General features: G+C 42.0%; 1 protein-coding gene across 6 annotated transcripts in view; it reads right to left on the bottom strand.

Annotated features, from left to right (window-relative positions):
- Positions 1 to 26,364, bottom strand: part of tenm3 (teneurin transmembrane protein 3) — a 220,732-nt gene that overhangs the window by 19,411 nt on the left and 174,957 nt on the right. For 5 of the 6 annotated variants that reach the window (XM_082536064.1, XM_082536068.1, XM_082536069.1 and 2 more), the window contains 17 exons: positions 25,498 to 25,569; positions 22,919 to 23,096; positions 20,127 to 20,147; positions 15,258 to 15,382; positions 14,967 to 15,074; positions 13,279 to 13,433; positions 13,010 to 13,111; positions 11,237 to 11,410; positions 10,653 to 10,712; positions 7,858 to 8,020; positions 7,398 to 7,536; positions 6,746 to 6,851; positions 6,529 to 6,671; positions 6,132 to 6,310; positions 4,761 to 4,865; positions 3,148 to 3,278; positions 1,054 to 1,223 (listed from right to left, as the gene is read on the bottom strand). In XM_082536064.1, the coding sequence (XP_082392190.1) occupies positions 1,054 to 1,223; positions 3,148 to 3,278; positions 4,761 to 4,865; positions 6,132 to 6,310; positions 6,529 to 6,671; positions 6,746 to 6,851; positions 7,398 to 7,536; positions 7,858 to 8,020; positions 10,653 to 10,712; positions 11,237 to 11,410; positions 13,010 to 13,111; positions 13,279 to 13,433; positions 14,967 to 15,074; positions 15,258 to 15,382; positions 20,127 to 20,147; positions 22,919 to 23,096; positions 25,498 to 25,569 (2,131 nt within the window). The remainder of the gene's footprint in view (positions 1 to 1,053; positions 1,224 to 3,147; positions 3,279 to 4,760; positions 4,866 to 6,131; positions 6,311 to 6,528; positions 6,672 to 6,745; positions 6,852 to 7,397; positions 7,537 to 7,857; positions 8,021 to 10,652; positions 10,713 to 11,236; positions 11,411 to 13,009; positions 13,112 to 13,278; positions 13,434 to 14,966; positions 15,075 to 15,257; positions 15,383 to 20,126; positions 20,148 to 22,918; positions 23,097 to 25,497; positions 25,570 to 26,364) is intronic. The other variant, XM_082536065.1, reaches the window with a different exon arrangement.

Genomic DNA, 26,364 nt, shown 5'->3' with positions numbered 1-26,364 from the left:
TAAGGTTTATTTTTTAGCACCTGGCGGCTCTTTTTAATTCTCATTCGTAAATAATCTGCTTTTTCACGTGATTCAGTTTACTTTGAAAAGTCTCAACAGGATCTTGAGCTTTATTGTGAAAGGTTTATGTGGAAAATAAACAAGCGGACACGCGGTGGTGTTACCGTCGTTGTTGCTAACCACAACGCATAAAACAGGCGCTTGTCTGTCCGTAGTGTGGTGATATTAAATATAAGAGAAAGAGAGAACTTGAAGAAATGAATATAACCACTACAGTGACATCAGAACCATGAAAAAATATTGCTGTAAACAGTTTATTTTGTGACACCACGAAACAAACGACAACGTAAAATGAAACGATGGATGTTTTTATATCGTCATCCGATATATATCGTTATATCGAACAGCCCAAGCTCGCATGTATCTTTTGGTCTTATTATTCACATCATCCTAGTTTCTTGGAATAAATCAAGTTCCAATGCCGCTTCTCATGTTTTTCACTCTTTCTGAAAACTCAAAGCACTGTAGTTGTTCCCACACGAGGTGATCCATATTACCACAGCCTGGTCTTTCACTATGCATTTAGTGTGATCGCTAACTGTGCCCAATCACAGATCTGCACGAAGTGTTCAGTGAGAGCAGCCTCTTTGAAGAACACTGTATTAAGCAATTAAATCTATAACCGTGTAAGAAGATGCGACGCTTCCACAAATGTTTCCATCTAACTCACAGAGTTGGTTACAATAATGAGCACAGTTGTGCACAGCAAGAGTAGTTTTACACTGTGTGTGTCAGAGACAGCAAGGGAGAGACAGCTGAGATGCTGAGACTAATGCAGGCTAGAGCTCGAGCACGAAACAGCCATTAGTACTTTCCACCATATTCACACACTGTTTTACATTTTTAGGCATATTTAGGCATCAGCATATGAGAGAATACATGCAGCCACTGTGAGAACATGCAAACAACAGGAATCTGCAAAGATCTGAAACCAGAATCTTTGTGTACTACAGTGTTTTGCACCATCGAGCAGAATGACACAAAAGGAATCACCTGGAGTACGTCAGGTTAACCGACAGCAGCTTGCTGCTGGGAACCCAGAGTGTTGGATGGCCTTGGGTATCATAGATGATCTTCAGCAGGAACTTCCTGTGGTCATCATAGATTTTCTCAGTTCGCAGTGTACGATCATAATCCACAGACAGCAAATTCCTCCCATTCACCTGAAGAGGCGGAGACACATTCATAAAACATGCATTAAGATACACAAAATATCAAAAGTTACACAAAATGCACAAACTGACAGTGAATATGAAGCCAGTGTGCTGAATTCTTCATAAATGCAAAGTATTTTGGAAAGTCTTGATGCGTTCTCAATCATCCAGGTAAGAACATCTCCAAAAGTTGATTCTGTTATCTGGACGTTTTCAGTGGGAGAAACGTTTCGTCTTCTCCAGTCTCAGCTGACTGAAACTCCCACACAACGCTACGTCCAGATGAATATTTTGGAAAGTGTAGATTTCCTAAAATGTTTCCAGACAAATCACTGTGCACGTACTATTCACTCACCCATCCAAATAATGGAATTCAGATGTCCCACAGATGTATAAAATCAAGCACATAGGTGTGCACACTGCTTCTGAATGAATGGGGAACTCTAAAGGAGTTCAGTGAACTGTACTGTGATAGGAGAACACCAGTGCAACAGGTTCAGGCATAAGTGGAAGAATCTGACTGGCCTGCACAGAGTCCTGACCTCTTTTGGGTGAATTAGAGCAGAGACTAAACTAAGTCTTCTTGTCTGTTCAGTGTCTGATACCCAGTGTGTTAACCCAGACGATAATAGTGCAATATAGTGTGTATGCTTTGTTCTTAGGGAGTACCACACATATTGTAAACGTCTCAGAAATAAGAGACAGGCTGGACTGTCTCTTATTTCTGAGACGTTTCAGGATAAATACTTAGTCTTCCCCTCTGATCAAAGACTTAGCAATAAATATTCTAATAAGTGTTAACCTGAGATTTGAAGCATGATCCATGAAATAACAACTGAGTTACTTAAAAATCTGCGGCTGAGTCAGTGAACTAAGATCTGCACCAGGAACCAAGTCTTTATTGCTTTATTTAGAAATAAAACAAATCCAGACAAAGTTCTTCAGCGCCTCAAAGACTGGCTGCCTCACGCTGAGCCGAGCTACCCAATCACCACACAGCTAAAGAAATGCACATTAAAAGGTAAAGTAGCTGTCCTGTTCTTGTCATCTCAGTAAAGTTGCTGTTTCTTGTCTGACAGCAGGCTTTGTCGTTGCTCTACCCAGCACGCAGCTTAAACATGCAGCTTTCTAATTCACTGACATGTTGTCCTCAGTTCACAGCAGCAAGATCATTATTTAGCAGAAAGACTGGATTCAACTTTGCTCCTCTTCAAAGGACTGCGATTCCACTGTCATCATTAAGTTGGAAGACAGCTGGACTGTCATTGAGTTATTAATGACAAATTATACTTCAAATGACTCTCACATGTGCACAGACTTTATATAAATTCACCTCTGAACACTCATTAATAAAAACACATCTACTACTCATTACTGCTCGTTCATAGCAGAGCACTCCCTATTATGAGTCATGGGTCACCTGTGGTGACACTTCCATTATTGCTTAGTGGGCCATGTTGAGAGCAGCTCAGCTGTGTGTTTCAACTTCACTGGAGCCACGTGACTAAAAGGATTGTGTCCCGTTAGGCTGGGAGAGAGTGCGTCGCGTCATTTTCAAAGCGCTGCTTCCTTTCCGAACAGCAAGAACAAAAACACGCACCTATAATATGCAGACAGTGAAACTCTGTAACCTACATGATGGATACAGTGATTGCCGTCTCACAACTCAGCACCATGTGAGCTTTGATTTCAGTCTCTGTGATAGACTTGTTTGTTCTCTCACCTTTCTTTAAGACACTTGTGCATGAGCTATCACACTACAGACCCCTTCTGTAGGCGTCTACGGCTGATGCTGGATGCTGATATATAACAACAAAATGATGGTTTGGCAAAAAACCTGCACAAACCAAGCGCACCAACCCGAGTTTGATTTAAATGGACAACAAACTTATTGGTCTGTGCTTATCTAAAGTTTGAGCTAAAGAGCACTCACTCTGAGTTTTCTTCCAAAGACGATGACTTTTCCTCTCGTCTGCTCCTTCCTGAACCTCCACTCCACCAGGTTTTGGCCGTTCTCTCCCGGCAGAGTCATGTTACGTCGCGCAACAGTTGGGTTAGCAGCACCTACACAGGTACGACAACATGTGAAGCCCTGATGGTTTAGTGTACAAGAATCTCAATTTCCTGTACATTTAAAACAACATATAGACGACATCTTTTTGAGGGAAGGCCTTGCAGCTAGATAATGTCGTTATAGTGGAAGAGTTCAGTCCAGACCTTTAACAACGGGCACATGAAATAAAACGTACAACAAAGACGCAGGACAAGTGAAACGCTCAGTTTCCACATGTTCATGGACTAATGTCAAAAGAAGACGGGATGCTACGCCGCGGTAAACGTGGCCCTGTCCAATCGTTGTGGAGGCTTTTGTTTGTTTGTTTGTTTATAAAATAATTTTTTAAAATGTTTTTCCCCAGTAAAAACTCACTGGTTTTCTATGTCCTGTAGAGACAAAAATATGGTTGCATTTTGTTTTCATTTTACACAGGATCATTTTTCTAGAACTGGGTTCTAGAAGATAACAAAATAACTAAAATAACAATAAATTATTTTATATTCTGAGACTAAAATGTAACAATACTGAAATAACTTGAGATGTTTACATGAGACTGATCACCTCCCAGTGTTTCCTTTTATTTCCAAAATGTTACAGCGTGTTTTGTCAAGCTTACACATATTTAGGGAATCATTACAAAACAATTCTCCTTCAGTTTTTGTCTGAAACTCCTAGTTGGATTAAAACATACTCTCAGTGCAAATCAAACCCCAACACGTGACACAAACACTGCACCCGTCCAGCAGTTTAATATTTACTGATTCGTTTTTATTGTTGGAAATGTTTCGTTTCAGTCTCTTTAAATATTATTGCATGCAGAGCATACATAAGTGGCAAGAGTTATGAAAACCATCACAGGAACTTACAGTCTTGTTGACATGTCAAAGCCTCAGCAGGCTGACAGTGAAGTGCTGATAACATTTCTAAAACTTCCTTTATATTTAATAGAATTTAGTTAAGTTTTCCAAGTTTACAAAATTGTTTCAATCGTTTAAAATGTTTTTTACGTCACGTTTGAGTTTTGTTTAACTCTAATAATTCTGACAGATCTTTCTGCAGGTGTTTAGCTGCAGAAAGATCAGAATCAACAGGAGCAACAGGACAGAGACGCAGGGAGCAGAAATCTCAGCATGTGTAGATGGTCCCAAACCAGTGCTTTCCACACACTACATCAGAATCAGAATCAGAAAGGGGTTTATTGCCAAATGTTGAGCAGGTTTACAACATTAGGAAATTGCTGCGGTGCTTCAGTGCAAACATGCTGTCATAAATAGCACTTAAATAGACATGGAAAAAAATAAAAGTAGGGATAAGAATTAAAAGTGCTACGTGGAAAGATATGTGCATGAGATATACATGAGATATATACATGAGAATAAGAATTAAGAGTGCTACGTTGAAAGATATATACATATACATATAAGTGAAAATAAAGACAGCTTAGATCCTCTCGTAGATTATAAAGTGAAGGCACTATGTTTAAAACACACCTGCCAGAATATGAGGCTCTGTCTGGTAGTGCGTGTCCATCCCGTTCGCATAGATCACCCTCAGTGAGTGGTCGTTCCCCACCTGGTAGCTGTTACGAAGCTGGTCTGTTTAAAAGGAAATCACATTAGAAATGAACCATTTCTTTATTGGATACTTTCCAAGGCATTAACTCATATAGGCAGTATTCTTAGCTGACCTGAGGGTGAAGGAGAAAGAGACAAAAACAAAGACAGCGAAGCATAAAGGCCAAGACAAAGAGGGAGACAAAGTAAGGGGAGAAACCCGAGAGGGCAGCGTTTGAGCCTGCTAATGGAGCAAAGAGCATGTATTAACATCTCCCAGCCTCTTTTAATTACATCCTCCTTGACCTTTCACAGGACTAAAGGCCGTTATGTGTGCATACAAGAGAGAGAGGAAGAACACACAGTCCTCACAGACCATCTCTGAAACAGCCAAGACCCTGGGTCACCAACTCATTCTCCATTCCCACTAAGTACTCTTAATCCAGTCTCCTGTCTCATGTTGTTTACCATGTCAGCCGTGCAGCCCCATCTAACGTGTTTTCATTTCTCTAGCTCACAGGCTAGAAAATGAATGAAGTGATGGAGTGAAATGCTACACTTGTCAATTGCTCTGAATAACTCATGTTGCGATCAATACTTGTGCGTGGCCATGCACAGCTCACTCTGAAGTAAATCATTGCCAGCCTCACTTCAAATGGCTCATTAGTTCAGATTGAACAACACCAAATTACTTTTCCCCCCCTCAGCGTTTAGGGTAGAAAGTTTGACACGAAGGACGACAAGGATCCTTTTGCAGTTCCTAAATCTAGGATTATTAGGGCAGATGGGATTACAGATCCATCCGCAGCTTGTACACTTCCTCATGTCAGATCTTTTCTTAAAATAAACTTTACACAACTAACACAAGCTGCTGATATAACTGCACACATCCCAAACAGAACAAATGTGATGACGAGCACCGCTTTGACAGGATGTCAGATGGGGGTATGTACATTTGCATTTTAAAAATCATTGTATTAACATGTTTAGGTGTGAAATTGACGCAACCACATGGACACTATGCTGTATTGTGTGCATGTGGTTGTGGCCAAGGATCCAGGCTAGTCGCTGATTCCTGATACTGATCGATCAGGGAAAGTGTGGAAACTGCACAATGTGTGAAGTGATGAGAAATCGAACTGTTAGCAACTAATTGAATTTACTATGAACCATGCACTGATTTAATAATAAATAAAGACCATATTCTTACTTCAGCTCGGACTAAAGCTTTTAGTATGCTTCACACACACGAGGCCACCTGTAAAATAGGAAACTTTCTTCCCTTCTCAGGTTGCATTAGCTTCTTACCTTGCACCAGAGTGTAGAAGGAGTCTATTGATGATAGGTTGGTTGTTATGGCAACATCCTCATCCCTCCCTGACGTCTCAATGTCCACAGCAACAGCCCCTGACGACATGTCGCCATGGAGACTGGTTACCACCCCAGTGGGGAAGGTCACATTAGTCAAACGACCCTCACTGTCATAGCTACAAGGATGGTGAGGATACAGTAAGGAACAGACATTAGGATCCACGGATAAAAACTCAGACTCACTCACTGACAACCCAGCAAAAAGCAGAGAAATTTAAAGGTTACATCAAGATATAAAGTCAAGACGTAACAATCAGAGTTTGAATTGATTTCATTAATTAAATTAATCTGTCCATTGACCAGAATTCAACTAGAAATCCAAAAAGTGGCTCACTCATAGAAGGTAGTCCAGCCAATTTGGATACTCTTGGTAGCCAACAAGCCACTGTTCCCATGATAAGTAAACAAGACCAGTTCCTGGCCCTGAGCTGTGAGAGTCTTCAGACCTCCATTAGTCCCAATGGTCAGCCAAATGACCTAAACACACACAGAATCACAGGTGATCAAGGATACACACTCCTAATCTGCTAACAAGGCTACTCAGTACTCACCTGATTGTCGGGAGCAACCACACGTACAGGCATCCTGTTAGTGTCTCTGCGCACGCGGAGCGTGTTTCCACTGCTGTCCGTCACCGCAGTCACATCCTCCTCATTGCTGAGTGTGTGGAGAAATGAGTTACTCGTGTAAGGTGCCACAAAAGAGGACAAAAACAGTAAACAACACTGTTGTGTCGAACAATTTTGCAAGGTAATGCAAATGTATTATGGTGCCGTGTGTGGTCTGGGCGGAGCTGCAGGGGAGCCAATGCCGGGATCACCAGGGGGTATCTGGCTCTCCAGCCGGTTCAAGGCGGTCCATAGGCAGGGGCACGGATGGCCAAGGAAACTTTCCTGTCCCCGGCCTGGGTTCCAAGAGTTCTGAGCAGGTACTAAAATGTGATGTCGTCACACTGCATGCAACTGATTGGTTGGTCAGCAATGAGCAATGAGAGCGTCTCATTTACAAAAATCCAAACAGCCATTTTTGAAACTTGGCTACAAAAAACAACGCCGTGTTCCCCCAAGTGAGAACAACCCACAAGACAACTCGAGTGGAGTCATGGTTATTAGTGGCAAGTAGGTGCTAATGGAAAAGCGGCTTCAGTAACCAAGCAGTGCTGCAATGACAGTCACAAAAATGTGTTTCCTGACAAACACCAACCTGTAACTGAAGTTGTATTTGTAGTCTCCAGTGACCAGAGACATGGTGAACTGGTGAGTCCCATTTGCATCAAACACGTAGAGCTCTTGAGAGGCTGGACAGGCCACTTCATAGGAACTGGGACCTGAAGCCAGAGAGCCTGAATACACAGACCAGCAGACAGACAGACCAGTGACTTTGTTTTCTTTATCTTCTTAGATTATGTTCCTATGTTACTTTTGTTATCTATTATTGTTTAATATTTTTGTTTCTAAACTCACACAATATTGCACAGTCTATGTCATTTGCCATTACATGAATACCTGCATAACTGAATAACTTACGCAGGTATTCTCTCTTTGCAAATCTATTTGATTATTCTGCTGATCACCGTCACTACACGTCTGCTTATTAACATACATGACATACAAGCCCTCTATTGCACGTCTACTGTGTATGTGCATACACTTTATATACACACCCGTAGGTGGTTGGTTGCGTCGTACGGCTCGAATGCGGATGTTTCCCAGATCAGCCACATACAGCGTCCCATCCGGAGACACAACCAGAGAGGAAGGACAATTAAGCCTGGCATCTTTGGAATAGCCATCTCCGGTTTGATAGCAGTCGCAGTTTGCATCATTCTACAGGACAGCCAAACGAGGAACAACAAACAACATCAACACAAGAAATTCTCGTCTCATATATGTGTGTCTCAGGTTCCCAGTCATCCACATTACTGTAGCTCGGAAAGCAAGCCACTGGAGTTTTATGAAGACATTTCACATCCCATCCGAGAGGCTTCTTCAGTTCTACAAATCAAACGATGGAGCGTCCCAGGTATTTAAACCCTAGTCGGGGATATCTCTTGGTCATTGAGCCTCTCATTGACCAACCATAATCATGTGCCTCATCACATTAGCCAAGGTGTGATAAAAAAAAGGTGTGGGTCATAATCACCAGGTCTTTGGGTGAGAACACTGTGAGATCTTGCTTCACCCTATCATGTGACCTCTTTGGGTCACCTGCTGTAAGATGTGCGGAGGTTGAGGGACCTGCGAAGGAATCTCAAAACTGCGTTGTAGGTGGAAGTTGCTGTCGTAAGCCACCCCTCTGTTCAAAAACGGGCTTTCAACGTGAACATAAATGGCACTCCTTTTAAAACCATCTGTTCTCTCAGTCCAAAATGTGAACTGTGGTATCATCAAATGAGTCCTTTAGCAGATGGTGTGCAGCTGTGTCTTGTCCTGCCGCGCTTGCTCTTCTATGTTGTGCAGTTCTATGGAGCGGCTGCTTGGTTTCTCCAGTGTAAAGGTCCAAGCACTCCTTGCTGCACTGCACAGCGTACACTATGTTGCTTAGTTTGAGTTTGGAAGTTTTGTCCTTGGGATAAACTAGTTTCTTCTCTAATGGCATGGTTGGGTGACTGGAATGATAATGTTCTAGTTCCCTCTTTCCTGTGCATCTTTGCTGATTCAATGAGGGCTCATTTGGGATAACCACTTGTTTTAGGAGCTTTCTTTAGATGTGTTTGTTCCTTTCCCTTCTGGCTTACAGGAAACAGTTTCTTCTCATTGCAGTGTCCTGACAACTCTGTGTTCGAGAGGGTGTTGGGAGTCAAAGAGTAGGTACTGGTCTGTGTGTGGGCTTCCAGTAAACTTCAGTGCTGAGCTCCTCCATGTGCAGAGCATAGTCCAGAAATAGCAAGCTATTCTTCTTCACTAGTTGGGACCACATCCTCATGCAGGTTTGACAGCATAATAGATATTATCTAGTAGATAATGGCAGATGGCTTGAGCATGAATTGTCTCCAGAGGGGACTGGCAGCATCTCAGGTCACTGGCAGGTCACCAAAGAAGGCATACCTTTTTTGAGAAGGCTTGTGAAGAGAGGGGGCCTGTAAACCTTGATTAGGTGGTCACAGATTAGATTGCGTGAACTGGATATGCTGGCAAAATTGATTGGCGAGAACTTAACGTAAGCATGATCAGCAAGGTGGAGTAGAAGCAAATCACGCTAGCACCCTGGCACCAGCAATGATTGGTGCTGCATTTGGCAGACTGATGCTACAAAGGTTAGCTGAGAGGAGGCATCGTGAAGTGCCATGAAGGTTTGTGCCTGCGTTTTGCAGGGAAGAGATAGTGGAGAAAAAAACTGGCATCTCGGTGCAAGAAAAAGCAAATAAAAATCTATGTTTTTGACTTTTTAAAAAACCCATTATATGTAAAATATGTGGTGGAAATTAAACAAAAGGGGAAAAAGCATAGAGCTGTGGTGAGGTCCTAGAAGAGCACCCTTTAATTCAAGGGAGGGAAAGGCCTGGGTTCAATAAACAGCAATGGGCTGTGCTCGTCACCAGATGTGTCCTGGTGTGCATCCTGCCTGGAATGTCAACTGGTAAATCACTCGGCCATCCAATGGGTGGCTTTGCATCCATTACCATTAATGGAGGTCCCGTTCAAGTGCAGTGGTATGGACTTCATCGGGACAAGATCCCCGGAGTGCCAGGGGACATTGCTTTGTATAAGTTCTCGTGGATGATGTGATATCCCGAAGCAGAGCTGCTGGCACGGGTGCAGTTGCAGGTGATCTCCTGAGTCGGAATCCCAAAAGAGGTACTGACGACCACAGGGTCTCATTCATGTCTCACACACAAAAGAGCTGTACCACCCCCAGAGCGATGGGCTGGTGGAGTGCCTTAAAGTCCATTACCTCCATGTTTATTCATGAGGATTAATGCAGTAGGGCTTGCTGTCAAAGTCTTTTGTTTGCAGTGGAGGAGCTGCCCTGGACCTCCATGGAATTTTCTCCCTTTGAACTGCTGTTTGGCAGGAAGCCACAGGGGGATTTGGACGTAATTACAGAAAACTGGGAGGAATTTCCAAGCCTGAATAAGAATGAGATTTAATATGTTGTGGACATTGTGAACCACACACACTGGGTCGTTTATTATGGGAAAATTTGTGTTTTCACACAAAACCTCTGGTGATAATTTCCCATGCCATTATTCACACCCTGACTTATGTGATGACAACTACGGTTTAAATACCTATGACTCTTCATTATTTGATTTGTAGAAATGAAGACGCCTCTCTGATGAGAGGTGAAACATCTTCAGGAAACTTAAAGGAGTCCAGTCACTTCTCTTCCTCACATCCTGTTGCATTCACACGTCACTATTTGGATGCTACACATTCATTCTGAATTCGAGTACTTCAGTGAGCTGAGCAGAATGACCGATAAGGACTGAAAACAAGAAGTAGCTGTGATGGGTACCTTGCAGTCACAGTCAGATAGCGCTCCAGCTAGATGGGTAATTTCTCCATCAGTCGACACCTGGAGTTTTAGTAGAGAAGGAAATGATTCTTAAAGTTTAGCACAGTGGCACTTTCTGTTACAGCTTGGTAATAAAGTAGTAATAGAAGGGCAACGAGGCAGAAACAAGAACGTAATAATGTGGTAATTTAGTGGTTATTACTACTAAACCAGTTAATATCATGGTAACAACAGTGGATACGGTTAAGTAATATTACACTGAGCTTTATGCAGTTGGATAATAAGGGACCAAAACCTGGAGATAATAATGTAGAAATAAAGACATCCCCACGAGGAAAAAAACATTAGTAATAGTGTCGTAATACCTTAGTAACAATATGATAACCTGCTAGAAATAAGAGGGTGATATCTGTGAATTTGAATTCTCACGTTGTTATACAGAGTTAAATAAGGTAACATTGGCTGCTCTTTTAGCATATTTGGAAAGTATTACTTTATTAAAAAGCTTGAATTTATCCCACCTTAGATTTCCAGGATTCTGCTTAACATTCATGATTACAAGGAAATTCTGTTCAGCAGACTACCTGTCGAATACGGTGGATTTTCTTCTCATCCGTCTCTGCGATGTAGAGAACGCCACTGTAGGATAAGGCGATGGCTGTAGCACCCTCTAGCATGGTCTGAACCGCCCTCTTTCCCATGGTGTACTCTATACCAGGCACCTGGCAGTGCATGGGACGACCTGCCACAATACGAACCTGAACACACACATTTGCACATGAATGTTAGTTAAGAATCATTAAGTAGCACTGTGCATTTGTTGTTGTGGCACAGGAAGGCTGTGAAATACAAATGTCATTAAATACTTATATATTAAATATATATATTAAGTCAACTCCTAGGGAAAAAGTATGGGACCAGTGCGCCCCTCCTGGGATAGTTTTACCATGGGCCCACCTTGGAGTTGGGCCTAGGGAGGGGGAGCACACAGGAGAGGATCTGGTGGTCAGGCTTCAGCCCATGGGGCTCGGCGCAGCCTAAAGAGAAGACTGTAGGGACATAGGGCTCGGGTGCAATGTGTGTGAGGAGGCAGTCAGGGATGGAGGCCCTGGCAGTCTGATCCCTGGCTACAGAGGTTAGCTATTAGGACAGGGAACATCAACTCTCTGGAGGAAAGGAGCGAGTAGGTGAGATTGAGCATTGCTGGCTACATATAGCCAGGTTCACCTGAATGCACGGCTTAGGCTCTGGAACCAGTTTCCTGGAGGTGGGCTCGACTCTGTTCTAGTCTAGAGTTGTCAGGTTACCACCAGTATGTTGGGGGTTTTGCCAGTGGAGGTGAGGGTTGCTTCCCTGCGCCTTCAGGTGGGGGAACAGGTCCTGACATTTGCCCTTATGCACCAAAACCAGTTCAAAGCACCCAGCCTTTTAGGAGTCACTGAGTGGGCCGCTCAAGGGTGCTCCATCTAGTGACTCCAAATTCCTAATGGGAGATTTCAATTCAAAGAAAGTGAGACCTGGAAAGAGGAAGTGAGCATGAACGGCCTGATCTGAACCTGCGTGGTTTTCTGTTATTGGACAACAGTCACCATTTTTGAATATGAGGATGTCCATCAGTGCACAAAACACTAGGATGATGATGAGTTTTGTAATGATATCATCAGGTATGCGGTCCTGGACACATTCAGTACTTTCATGCAAATTAATTGTGTTGTCAGATGTTTGGGCATGTTGGAGGTATTTCCACCCTTTGCTGTGATCAATGTTGAGGTTGTTAATCAAAAAAGTAACTATTACACAAGTAATCATTACACGTGTGCCCATTGTTACAGGCCATTTGGTCCCCGTACAAACACACTTGTCATTAATAAGTTGGACTTGTTTCCAGTGAGTGTTGGACTCCACTCCCTTTGTCACTGGTTCTGTTTTATAGCTTACATGGATAAAATGTCTGTCAAGCAGGCAGAAGGCTTCTACTTTGGTTACGTCAGAATGGGTGGGTGTCCTCTCTGACATAGGCTCAGGGTGTCAGTCATTCCAGAGGGTTTCGATTGGAGCCAATACTCCTCCATATCTAAAGGAGCCAGTTTGGGGATCTGATAAGGATGCTTCCTGGGCACCTCCTGGGTGGCATGTCCCATGAGGAGGAGGCCCACAGGGTAGACCCAGGACACCAGAGAGAGATTATATCTCTCAGCCTGGGAATGCCTCAGTGTACCTCCTGATATGCTGGAGGTGGCTGGGGAGAGGGAGGTGGGCCTCTGCTTAGGCTGCTGCCCCTGCAACCTGGTCCTGGATAAGTGGAAGAAAATGGATGGATGGATAAAATATACATTCAGCAAAGGGATACATGATACCTGTCTATTTTCAGTGATCTGCAGCACAACATTGTTGTCCAGCACATAGATAGAGTTATCCATGGGATTGATGGCTAGATCTGTGGGCCACTCTAACCGCACCTGGAAGGAAAGAGGACAGAGAAGAAAGGTGACACTTCACTTCCTGTTCATTGTCACACACACACACACACACACACACACACACACACACACACCACATCATGTGATATTTTCACATAGTCTGATATTTTCTGATCAGCAAAGAGGTTTTAATAGTTAAAGGTTACCTGTCTTATGTGCATGCTGGTGTCACAGGTCAAAGGTCGTGCAGAGGTCAGATCATTGCTGCCCAACACTGTGGAGATGATCCCGTTACGATCCACTTTCCTAATCATAGTTCCATCCACAAAGTAGATCAGCCCGTTTTTATCAACTGCAATTCCTGTGAGTAGTGAAACACACACACACACACACACACACACACACACACACACACACACACACACACACACACACACACACACACACACACACATGATTTTATGATAGTAAATTATTAATGGAACTGCTTCAATGCATAAAGCAAAAAACAAAACGAGAGAAGTAAACATTTTGAGTGCAGATGCAGCATACATAGTTACAATGAAAAATACAAAAAGATACAATAATAATAACATGAATGCAGTAAGAGTTCGGTGCACTCAAGCAAAGTCTGCAGAGATTACTTAGATTACTATAAGCAAGAAAAATGTTACAAGTGATAACAAACAAGTGGCAGCTCGACAAAATAAGACGTGTTCACAGAGAAGGTTATTAGGAGCGACGGTGTGTGCGATTCTCCTGTGATTTCTGCAGCAGCAGTGTAACACATACAAACATGCAAATACAGTTAGCTATATGGCAAAGGTATGATCTCTGACAAAAACAACAGTTCTCCTGGACAGCATGGACTTTATTCAGAGAAGGAAAACACAGGCAGCCTGTTGTTGATGACAGAGGTCACAACAGTTCAAATAACCTCTCTCTATAAATAGACTGATACTGCATCATCTCACAGTCAAAATCCCAAATCTCAAACTGCTTTAGAAACGAACAGTTGCGACTTCCTGCTGGCTACCAGATTGAAATACATAACAGCACCTTTATAATGTGGTACAACTGGACATTTGCAGCATTTCCTGTGCAGAGATGTGTTTCAGTCAAAATGTAACCTTATCTAGACTCTGTTGCACTTGAACTGAGGCTTTTGTTGGAGCAAAATAAACCTTAGTCTTAGGATGGCGTTCCTGATAAATAAATAAAGTTTGCTATGACTTCATGTCCATCTAGGATAATGCAAGTCTGGGATTATTTGAAAGTAGTGGGGAACTGGCAGTTACATCCAATATTCAAATACGCTCACGCGCCTACAGTGCTGAAGGTGTTAATGGTTCTGAACAAGTTTGCATTGATGTCAGTGTGACTTCCTGAGCTTGATGAAAGAATTGAACTTGCACACCTGGACAAATGCTAGGTGTGGGAATTTAGTACTATAACAACATGCACTGATGCTATGACAGCTATGAATTCTGCTGCTGGCTGCAACCAATAAATACTTCATCTGCTTCTTGCATTACACCTCCCACACTGTGTTTTATTTGCCCACTGTCAGGACTACTGTTGGTACGGCTCTGCAGTTCCAGTGGACGAAGGACAAGAGGATATCTGACAGGTAATACATCTAGTAAGGCTATGCTTATGTAACTGACTTAAATAATAAGCACCTGTGTGTGTGTGTGTGTGTGTGTGTGTGTGTGTGTGTGTGTGTGTGTGTGTGTGTGTGTGTGAAAGCAGCTCTACACAGGAGCAAGTAAAATGGGATGAAAAAACAAACACTGAAAACCATACCAATCCAAGCATGTGTGTGTGTGTGTGTGTGTGTGTGTGTGTGTGTGTGTGTGTGTTAGAAGGAGACAGAAAGATTCTGTGTACGCACCTTTTGGTCCCAGTAGCTGGGCCTCTGTAGCTTTTCTTCCATCTCCACAACGCGCTTCATCAAATGGAGGACACTGCTCACCTGTACCAGCCACTACTTCTCCATTACCTGTAGACACACACACACACACACACACACACACACACACACACACACACACACACACACACACACACACACACTAAGCATTAACCAGAGAAAGGTACAAAGCTGCAGACTCACTGGAGTCTCGTATGACAACACTGTCTTATAACTACATTCATAACAGGAAGTAAAAATGCTGATGCTTACTGATGAGGTCACGGGCACCGCTGAGCACTTTGGGGCGGTAAATCCGTCGTGAGTTAGTGTCGGACACATACAGCTGCCCTGTTACTGGGTCAGTGGCTAAGTAGTACCGGTGAGCAGGGTTGTTGCTGTGGAGCGCAGTGAAGGGGAACAAATAAGAAAGACAGAAGAAAACTCATTAGAATGACATCTGTGTCACATCCCTGATAAGTTATCAGCTGTAACACATTTAGTAACCAAACTAATCACACTGTTGTGTTTGCTTTCACAAGGTAAATCTGCTAAATGTGTGGACAGATAAAGATCGAACTGTGCAAGTCTACAACTTCAGAGGAGTGAAAAACTGAATTTTTATTTCATTACACAAGAGGAAAAGTTACAGAAAAGCAGGGAAAAGCTGTCCCCTGCTGCTGAAATGACACTGATGCTGAGCAGCTGCAGGACAGCATGCTAACAACTAGCTGGTTAAAGGATCACTAATCAGTCTGTCAGGCTTTAGCCTCCGGTTTGTACTGTTTACTGGTTAATACATAATAATGCACTTCAGGCCAGCCTGTGCAGTAAGGCAAATATATGTAATGAGTACTGTAACAGCTTCATGCAGGAAGTAAATAAATAACATAACAGACATAAAAAAAGCAGAAAAGGTGAAATCCAAAAGGCTTCTATGAAGCGTCGGACAGTTTAACTTTAACTTTCCAGAAGAAGTCGCAGCACGAGTTCAGTTAAACGCTTGTTGTCCAACGTGAGGGCGACGTGGAAATGAAGGAGACTTTCTGCAGGAGTTGTTAGTGTTTGGGTCCGTGTAGCTATGCTGTAACTAGTGCGTGCGCTTATATGTATGTGCAGTCTCTGAGATTTAAGTGCAGCTGTGATGTATGTATGTGAGAAAGTGTGTTTATGTGGAGAGAACTAACCTGCTCCAAAGAAAAAAGAAGACCTTAAACAGCAGGAAAAACCCAAACATACTGCATGTCTGTCCTGATCTGGACTGGGGAGTGATTAACCCTTTAAGACCTACCATAGAACCAAGCCCGCCAGAGCTTATATTATATTTTTACCTGCTGTGGAGCCATTTTTGGGAGCATTTCAAGTTGCTATACATCAATACAACCATTATAGCCCAGATTTTAATCATTTGTATGCATTAAGTGCATAGTAATTACATAAATTGCAAAAAAGTGCAATAAACTACAAAAAAATTGAAAATCGTTTTTGTTTTTTTAACATATATTTCTAGTTAGAGAAATTTAAGAGGCTTATCCCTCAAAACTGTAAATACAAAAAAGTTGCACAAAATAGTTTCCCACCACAGGAAATTTATTTTGAGTGTCTTCATAGTTTTATTTTTGAAATACACCAATTTTTATACACTGCAGGAAAAACGAAAATAAATATTATAATGCAAATTTGCAAAAAAACAACAACATCTGCATCAAAATAAACTATTTCCAGCAGTGCAATATGAGTCCTAAGCATCCCAGAAACAACACAGAAAGTCATAAAGTCAAACATAACTTTTAAAAACACCAGTATAGGCTCATAAGGCCCTGATGGTAAAAAACTACATTTCCACGAAAATGACGTCACTTCCGGTTTCGGGCAGGTCATGGCGGACATGCGATAGTTTGCGCTGACGTCTGTTCCAACAAAGGAAGTGTTATGAACAGCTGATCGGATCGGCAAAGTGTGTTTCTGGAATATTATGTTTTTGTTCCTGCAAGCGCTTTTTATGGAGTTTTTGCAAAGCTATATGTGGAAGGCAACCGTGACCGAGGACAAGCTGATGGCATCAGATGTAAGTACAACTCCTCCGGTTTCATATGCAAAAAATTTTTTTTGCGTTGCCTTACATGGTTGCAGTGCTATCGGGATTTAAAAATAGTTACGCAAAACAGAGCGTGCCCGCTCTGACCGGTTTTAAAGGGTTAATGTGTAGGAATGAAAAGATGCAGCTTTGATGGAGATGAACCTACAGAGGGCTCCACTCAAAGAAACCCTGAAAGGGGAAAATGCAGCGACTCATAATCGTCTGTATCGCCCCGATGCGTCTGTATGCATGCCTGACAATATCAGGGTGTGCTCCTAATGAGAAGCTGGATGATGTCCTGGGTTATCTCCTCCCAGATCTGGATCAGGGCATCACCAAGCTCCTGGAGTGTTTAAATGATTTTACAGCCGCTGACATTTAATCTTTATGTAGGAAAACTGGAATAAAACTGAAACGTTCTAAAGATGAAAGGCAACACAAATGACTAGAAAGGCAAAGCAGCTAATGAAACTCATGAATCACCCGACCTGGTCTGTCTGTCAAAATCTAAAATGAAGTCAGCTTCTTTCCATCGGTCTGACCGACTCTTTATGCTAATTGAATGCAGTGACGTCCTGATGATCTAATGTCACGAAAATGAACCCAGTTTGTCTTCCTTAGCTTCCTTTTTGAAATGTCAGTTTCCATCATTATTATTTGCATTAACAGTCACAGCACAGTGTGTAATATGTTACTGCCAAAGCTGACGGGCAGGGAAAAGAAAATAGGAGACAGGAAATAATAAAAGAATAGAGCAACAGGCTGTGAACTCATACACCTGTAATAAAAAAACAGAAATCATTTCAGTGTTTAAGTGATGTGTTTTCACAAAGCGCCTGAGAGAGTGTGGGCCACGAACTTACCCCACCCCCCACATAGGTTAGTTGGTGTTGTGACTTTTCTCCTTTTTTCTCTTATTAATACAGTGACACTGTCATTGCCTTGTGTTAAGACTTGTAAAATAAAGCCCATTAAGCTCTGATTCAGCTCTACTTATTGCTCCCACACCCTCCTCTAGACCTCATAATGGGGACTTAACGATTTGGAAGACACTGAAACAGCTGTGTTAATGGTTCTGATAGATGTGTGTTGCTGCATGGCTGCTTATTGCTTAGCTTTGGTGTGTTTGGTAAACTCTCGACATGTAGCTCAGTTTCCTTCAGACGCTATTTTTTTATTTTGCCTTTGTTACTTCAGAAGTCATACAGGTGGAGACTTTTCCAGCCTTAGACCAGTAAAGCTTGTGCTGCTCTCCAGAAGCTAAGTAGGCTATGGTTTCTTTGGGGAGAGATTCAGTTGCATTGTTATTCATTGTTTAGCTTGCAATGCTATTAATTTGCTTCTGATCTAAAAGTCTCTTTGTGTCTGGTTGGATGGTTACTTGGGATCAGCTGTAATTCATTTTGAAAGAGGAGGAAAAATCTACTCAAGAACAAGTCAGAGAACCTATTGTGGGTATGGACATGTTGAGGATGCTGGAGAAGTACATTTGAGCTGACTGCTCACTGCGAAAAACAGATGCTAGCATTGACAGGATCAGGGAAAGACAACTTTCATCGATTTTTGGATCATCCAAATTAATATGCAGAACATGTGGTTCATTGTAACAACGTCTTTAATTATAATCTGACAAAGAGCTGCGTGGTATAAAGAGCATCACAGAAGCTCTCACTACCCTCTTGTAAACCTTTCCTTTCTCTCTTGCTGCTCTCAGTCGGTCACAAATCACCCAGACACTCGTCTCCACCCACTCCACCCACTCCACCCTGCATGCTCCGCCTTCTTCTCTTGTGCATTGCTCAGACATCCTCTCACTCTTCATGATTGTGTTAGCAGTCCTGTTAAAAAGTTTTCTACTCTCTCTCCTAGACCTCTCCGTACCTCCACAGGTATGTCACCTGGACCAGCCGCCTCTCCACTCTTACTCCCCTTCATAGCTGCCCTCACTTCCTCCTTACTAATCCTCTGTCCTCCTCTCTCTCATATTCTACAGTCATCGGATCCTCATAGTCCTCCTTCATCTTCTCAACAGACTGATGGTAATTGGTCTTTAATCACGTTGCAACACAGTGCCTCTGTTTAGCCAATCAATGCAACAAAAATATAGATATTTTTAATTTAAAGCAATGTAAAATATTGCATTGTAATTACAATTTATTTATAAATGTCATGATTAAGTATTGTGTAATGTTTAAAGTTCCAAACTGTAATGCGACTCTTTACCACTAGGGGGCAGATAGTGAGTGAGCAAAGTGTCCACCATGGCTTACACACTCATACACGCCTCGCGCCTTTGAGGCAACTACTACTGTGATTTGCACGTTATGCAAATAAACAATACAAATGTATCATTATTGTTTTTGCCATTGGGAAGACCAAAACAGGCAATCCATCCACTCGAAATCCAAAGTGTAATTAACTAAATGTGATCTTATATGAATAATTAGTGTCAGATAAGGGAAAAGGAAACTTAATGTTACTATGCCCTTAAAGGAAATATGAAGTCAGCATCAAGTATTTCTGTATGTGCACATGTAGCTACACCTTGGATGAATTCAAAGAGGAAGGTGGAGATGTCCCTGAGAAGTGAAGGGATAAAGAAACAAAGATATGACGGATATCCACACCGTCTGTACCCGCCCCCCTCGCAGATGCTCTCCTTGCAACCCCTCCTAGGGCCTGCCCCTATTGTGAGGATTGTGTGCTGTTCAGCAGATTGGGGAAGAATAGACTCAATTTCATGTTTACACTTTTTAAAATTAGGAAGTTTAACAACCAAGCAGGATGAAAAAAACAAGATGAGTGCGTCTCATTTTGGTGGTAGATGCCAGGACTTCTTCTCTCCCAAATTTTCATTCTCTGTTCTCTCTGATGAGAGCGATCATTGTTGTAATCATTCAATCATTCAGTTCCCAGAATACTTTATTTGGTGAGTGAAATGTAAGTGATTGAAATGAGAACAAAAACAAGCAGCAGACCCAAAAACAAAGTAAAATCTGGTGCAAAAACCGATGGTGGAACGAAAAGAAGTCACAGGTTGAAGAAGGATTAGTCACACTTACCTATGCCTGAAATCTTTGTTTCTTTGAAAAAAAGCCAGAAAACCCAAGAAAGCAGAGAGACACAAGTTAGTTACCAGATTGGTGCTCGGCTGATATTACAAATAACTCTCTAGGGCAGGGGTCCCCAATCCCAGTCCACGAGGGCCGGTGTCCCTGCAGGTTTTAGATGTGTCCTTGATCCATCACAGCTGATTTAAAGGGATAAATGACCTGCTCAACATGTCTTCAGTTCTCCAGAGGCCTGGTAACGAACTAATCATGTGATTCAGGTGTGTTGACCCAGGGTGAGATCTAAAACCTGCAGGGACACCGGCCCTCGTGGACTGGGATTGGGGACCCCTGCTCTAGGGGAAAAATACTACAGCATGAGCAACAGTTAGGATGAATTATGGAAATCAGTATGAAAGAGATGTTAGTCTAAAACATGGCCGTTTTCCACTATGTTGTTAGTTCTTCATTAGTTAGCTAACATGAATGTTAGCTAATGTAATTCTATCAGCAGAAACCAACCAACCCAGTGACATCGTGGCACTCAACATGTTCTTAAACTTTAAACACCTGTTTCTTTAGTCCAGACAGTGTTAAACCTGTTTGAATGTAGGGCTCCGTGGTGTAAATTAGCATTACATTATATTATGTTAGCATTGCTATTAGCATTAAATGTAGTATTACACTTCTACATTAAGTACTCTTAAATCAGGTCATTTTGACAAATCACTGGGTCCTGTTTTGTTTTACATCAGCTCATGAATATTTACAGTTACCAGGCAAAGCTGGATGAAATGGTTTGGCAACGCTTTCTTGAAAAAGGACTCTCAGTTCTGTGGGTAAGACCTTGGGCTGTGTCCAAACTAAGGGGCTACATCCTTCGAAGGCCACGAAGACCGGAAGTGCAAGGCTGTTAAACTGGACGGTCTGCCTAGCAACCGCCACATAAGCAGCTACAGCTGTGGTGGACGGCATGTTCGATAGAAATGCAGGAAATATTTATGTCATATGTTTGACTTTTATCTGAGAAAACTGTTGTTTCATGTGTGTGTGATGCATCTGGGAGAACATTACAACCATGCACTGAGCCAACAATGCTAACTTTAGCTAGCAAACTAGTTTGCTACTGTAGTTCATGAGGCTAGCCTCATTTCATTTTGATGGTGCAAATGTAAAAGGATTACATCATGTTTTACTGTATATACAGCTTTTTGAAAAAAGAAAAGCAAAGCTCAGTGGTGGTATAAAATAAACTAAAAGATTTGATCTTTGCGTGTTTCAGAAAAAATGGAAGACAAGCTGATGCAGTAAATATTCTTTTATTGATGAGAAAACTGTGCAATTTAAGATGTTGAAGATATGAGAGCATTAAACAGGCAGGTTTGTGTAAGAGGCTCTAACAGGAGAGATGACACAGAAACATCACATCCTTATAAAATACTGACACACTTTATGAAGGGACAACTTTTCACAGCCCTTTGAACTCTTTATTTAAATGAGCTGCATACGTTTCCCAGTGAAACCAGCACTGTGATAAAAACAATACTTTAACTAAATATGTTCTGGATAAAACAAATTGTTATCAAAGGTGTCCGTGGGTCCCTTTACTGTTCCTCCTTTCCCTGTCAGATCCTGCAGGATAAACAGCAGTGAGTGGTTCCCTGTATGTGTTGGAGATGCAGGAAGCAAATATCGAGAAACTGTTTAAATATTTCCACCAGTCCCTCAGCTACAGAGAACGGCTGTCAGCTCTCGCCCTGTTCTCCTCTGCATCTCTCAGCTGCTGCTGGCTCCTTTTTCTCCTCCTCTTCCTCACACACTGCTCCTGGTGTCAGGGGTGGAGAGCCTCGTCCCGTCTCCTCTCACCTGCTCAGTCTCTCCTGACTCTGGACACTTGCAGAAGGAAATCAACCATGGCAGTTAACAACTAAAGCAAAAACGTTATCAAATATCTGTCAACGTTCAGATGAAAATGCAGTTTTCTAATAGATTCACATGGACAGTTTTTTAAACTAAGAGAAAATGGAAACAGGACTTACGATCCTGCAGAGTGTTGATCTTTATAACAAGGGTGACGTGCTCAGGTCGTTTGATATAAGCCTGAGAAAAACATGAGGAGGACTTCTCCATCTACTGTCCGTGTCATTATTAGTGTCTTACAGGCTGAGAGCTCCTCCAGCTGTAAACCACAGCGTGGTCGAGTCTGTGTCCTCACCACAGTTCACGGGCCACATGTTTGGTCCCCGCAAACACACTTGGCTTAAAGAGCGAACCGTCCGCTCGGTTTATCCTAAAACCGTTAAGTACGCTGAGCAGCGCCAAGCAGTAAAAAAACTAACCAGCCAGAGCTTGTATGACCTGAGCTGCGTTAAGAGGCTGACGTCACGTAACTTAGCCAAAGGTTAGTAGAATTTAACATTTGAAGACTTTTCAATATGCTAACATTTGTTCTGCTGCATATTTCAGTGAGATAAAAACCCAGTACTTACTTTTAAAAGTTTATTTCCGGACCGCTTCGCTTCGACTTTTCGCCATTTTCTCCAAACGATTTCTTCAACCTTTGATTTGCAATGAATCCTGGGATAGGGTAGGCCACGAAGGATATAGCATCCTTAAAATCTGGGGAAAATGAGGACGCACTTGTGGGCTGCATTTGGAGCCGCTTTGGAATTTGGACAGCCTACAAACGCGGCCTCTGAAGGATGCAGCCTCTGAATTTGGACACAGCCTTCATCTCTGTGAAACCAGGGAATGTATTCTCTGGATTAGGCTTCACTTCCAACAGCAGCAGTGGATCTCCTTACCTTAGCTCCATGACACTGGTAACATTCCCAGAGGGAAAGATTCTTCTGATGTAGTTGAAGTCGCCAACGAAAATGCTGCCGTCTGCTCCACATGCCAGAGCCAAGGGCGCCAGCAGCTTGTTGCCCTCTGCCTGCCCATTACAGCTGGGGCACGAGATGCTGCGGCGACGACCGTTTCCTAGGAGAGGGAGTTAAAATTCACTTTTCCACATGTGAACCAGTAGCTGGTTAAAATCCAGCTGGGGTGGATTCACTAATTTCCAAGAGAACAGCTTTTTATAATAGAAACAGCGATGAAAAGCAGTCTGCAGTACATGTGTGTGATTCCTGTGTAGTTATCTGTGATCGGGAACAGAACAACACTTTTCTAGTCTTACTGACTACTTAAAACATTTTTACACTACAAGCCATTTTTAACCTTCCAGTCAAACAAAGCACTCCTGCCCCGCATCCATGACCAGGTTAGAATCATCAGGTAATCCTAACATCCATGTCTTTGGAAAGTCATTGATTTTCATTCCGGTGGAAGTATGAGGAGGAATACTGATGGCCACAGATGGGATATGAAACAGGAGCCCTTTTTGCTGTGAGGAGATGCTAACCAGCGCATCACCATGCTGCCACCATGTGGCTCGTTGAACTCATGCATCACAGCAACTAGTTTACAAAAGCTTATTATTGTACTCAGGTTGACTCGAAGGTGGCAACTATGTCTTTACTGCAACATGTGCTTCATTGAACTGATTATCCTAAACCTTCATAATTAAACCTCTAATGACCAGTTTACCTTTATTTGGGATTTTCTTTAATCTACATGGAGTGAAAAATATATAAGTTGACTCAGATAAATACACAAATCTATTAACCCTTTAAGACCTACCATAGAACCAAGTCCGCTGGAGCTTATATTATATTTTTACATGCTGTGGAGCCATTTTTGGGAGCATTTCAAGTTGCTATACATCAATACAACCATTATAGCCCAGATTTTAATAATATGTATTCATTAAGTGCATAGTAATTACATAAATTGCAAAAAAGTGCAATAAACTAACTGGAAATATATTTTTAACATATATTTGTAGTTAGAGAAATTTAAGAGGCTTATCCCTGAAAACTGTAAATACAAAAAAGTTGCACAAAATAGTTTCCCACCACAGGAAATTTATTTTGAGTGTCTTCATAGTTTTATTTTTGAAATACACCAATTTTTATATACTGCAGGAAAAACGAAAATAAATATTATAGTGCAAATTTGCAAAAAAGCAGCATCTGCATCAAAATAAACTATTTCCAGCAGTGCAATATGAGTCCTAAGCATCCCAGAAAAGACACAGAAAGTCATAAAGTCAAAAATAACTTTTAAAAACACCAGTATAGGCTCATGAGGTCCTGATGGTAAAAAACTACATTTCTGCGAAAATGACATCACTTCCAGTTTCAGCAGGTCATGGTGGACATGCGATAGTTCACACTGATGGACGTAGGAAGTGTTACAAACAGCTGATAGGATCGGCAAAGCGTGTTTCTGGAATATTATGTTTTTGTTCCTGCAAGCGCTTTTTATGCAGTTTTTGCAAAGCTTTATGTGGAAGGAAACCGTGACCGAGGACAAGCTGATGGCATCAGATGTAAGTACAACTCCTCCGGTTTCATATGCAAAACAAATTATTGTGCTAGCTTACGTGGTTGCAGAGCTACCAGGATTTAAAAATAGTTACGCAAAACGGAGCGTGCCCGCTCCCATCGGTTTTAAAGGGTTAATATGTTTTTCTGAAGGTTCTACCATGAATTCTATTGAAAAGGCCGTTGCCTATTAACTTCTCATTAGTGACATCCGGTACTTGTCAGCATAAAAAGATTTGTTTCACCAAGTTAAGGATGAGAATCACACACTGGCAGCATTGTGAAGCTCTACTGAAGTCATTTCTAAACAACTACACATACAACTGAGGCAGCATCATCCTCTAGGACTGTTTTGCTGCCAGTGGTGTGGGTGTATTACACAAAAGTGGACCAAATATTGGACAAGTACTAAATCCTTCAACTTGACTGCAAATCAACAACGAGAAGTCTGAAAATACAAACGTGAAAACAGGTTTTGTAATAAAGCAGTTCATGTATCCAAAGCTGTGACCTCAGTACTACTGACATCTTAAAACGACAGCTCTGTGACAGAAAATCAACTCATTTAGATCAACCAGTTATGTCAAGAGTGGTCAAACATCCAGGTGTAACATCAGCTAGCTGCTGAGAACTAACGCTGTCAGGTCAAAGTGCAACGTGCTGAGGGAGGTTTGATCAAGTATCAGTGATTGTGTACGTATATGTTCCAGCTTTGACGCTCTGTGGAGAAGTGCTGTACAATCAAGACAAACAAAATCCTTTCAAAGACTTAATTCAAAAGAAATGACCATGAAACCATGACGAGTTACATAAACCTCTGACCACAAATGTATGTAACAGACAACAATTAAAGTACAGGCTTTAAAGGAAATGTGCAGTCAGCATGCAGGGACCAGCACTGATTATGTGTGTGCAAGCTCAAACACACTGGGAAGCTTTTATTCTATACTTACCCATGATGCTGTTGATGACAGGTGGCTGCTGGGAAATGAAGACATTCTCACCGCTGCCTTTGTACAGTATCCCTGGAAACGAGATGGATAAAGCATTGAAGGAAAGTGTCTGTGTGTAAATACAGGGAGGCTGCAATCAGCTGGTTCATCTATCAGACTCATATAAAATTAGACCTTCAGTCACCTGTTAAGTTCATGTACTATTTTTACAGTACTGTCCAAATAAAGTTAAACTAAAACTTCTATAAATCGACCCAGTCGTGTCTGAACTTTGGTAGCCAGCGCCTGAGGCACACAGTTTTAAGGGAGAACATTGTTTAAACTGAGGTGTAATATTTTAGGTTGGTAGAAACAATGAAGGATGACAGAGGAGAGAAGCAGAGTAAGAACGATGAGGGGTAGGTCGGCTGGCTTTTGACGAGGTTGATGAGGGAAGATGAAAAGATCAACAGAGGAGAGATGCACTTGTTCTTCAAAGTAAGACATCAAAGTCGCCTCCTGTGGTGAACTGAATTATTAAAACTGCCACTTTCTTGGAACCCAGTTCATCTTATCTTTCTTTCTTATTTTATGCTTGGATGCAAAGCAAACAGAGATTTTAAAAAAAGACAGGCTTCATTTGATGGACGTGGAGCGTAGATACAGTTAGTAGTGCTGCGCCATATCATACTGCTCTACAAACAGTGTCTGGTTTCTTACTTTTTGGCAAATCTGTCACATTTGTCAAATTTTAATAGAAGACAAAGAGAACCAGAGAAAATACAAAATGCAGTTTTTAAATTTAGTTTATTAATGCAAAAACAAACTAAGCCTACCTGGCCCTATGTGGGGAAGTAATTGCCCCCTAAACCTAATAACTGGTTGTGT

Source organism: Aulonocara stuartgranti, assembly GCF_965226115.1.
Source record: "Aulonocara stuartgranti genome assembly, chromosome: 6".
Classification (NCBI taxonomy): domain Eukaryota; kingdom Metazoa; phylum Chordata; class Actinopteri; order Cichliformes; family Cichlidae; genus Aulonocara; species Aulonocara stuartgranti.
This window is presented reverse-complemented; position numbering and strand designations above follow the sequence as displayed.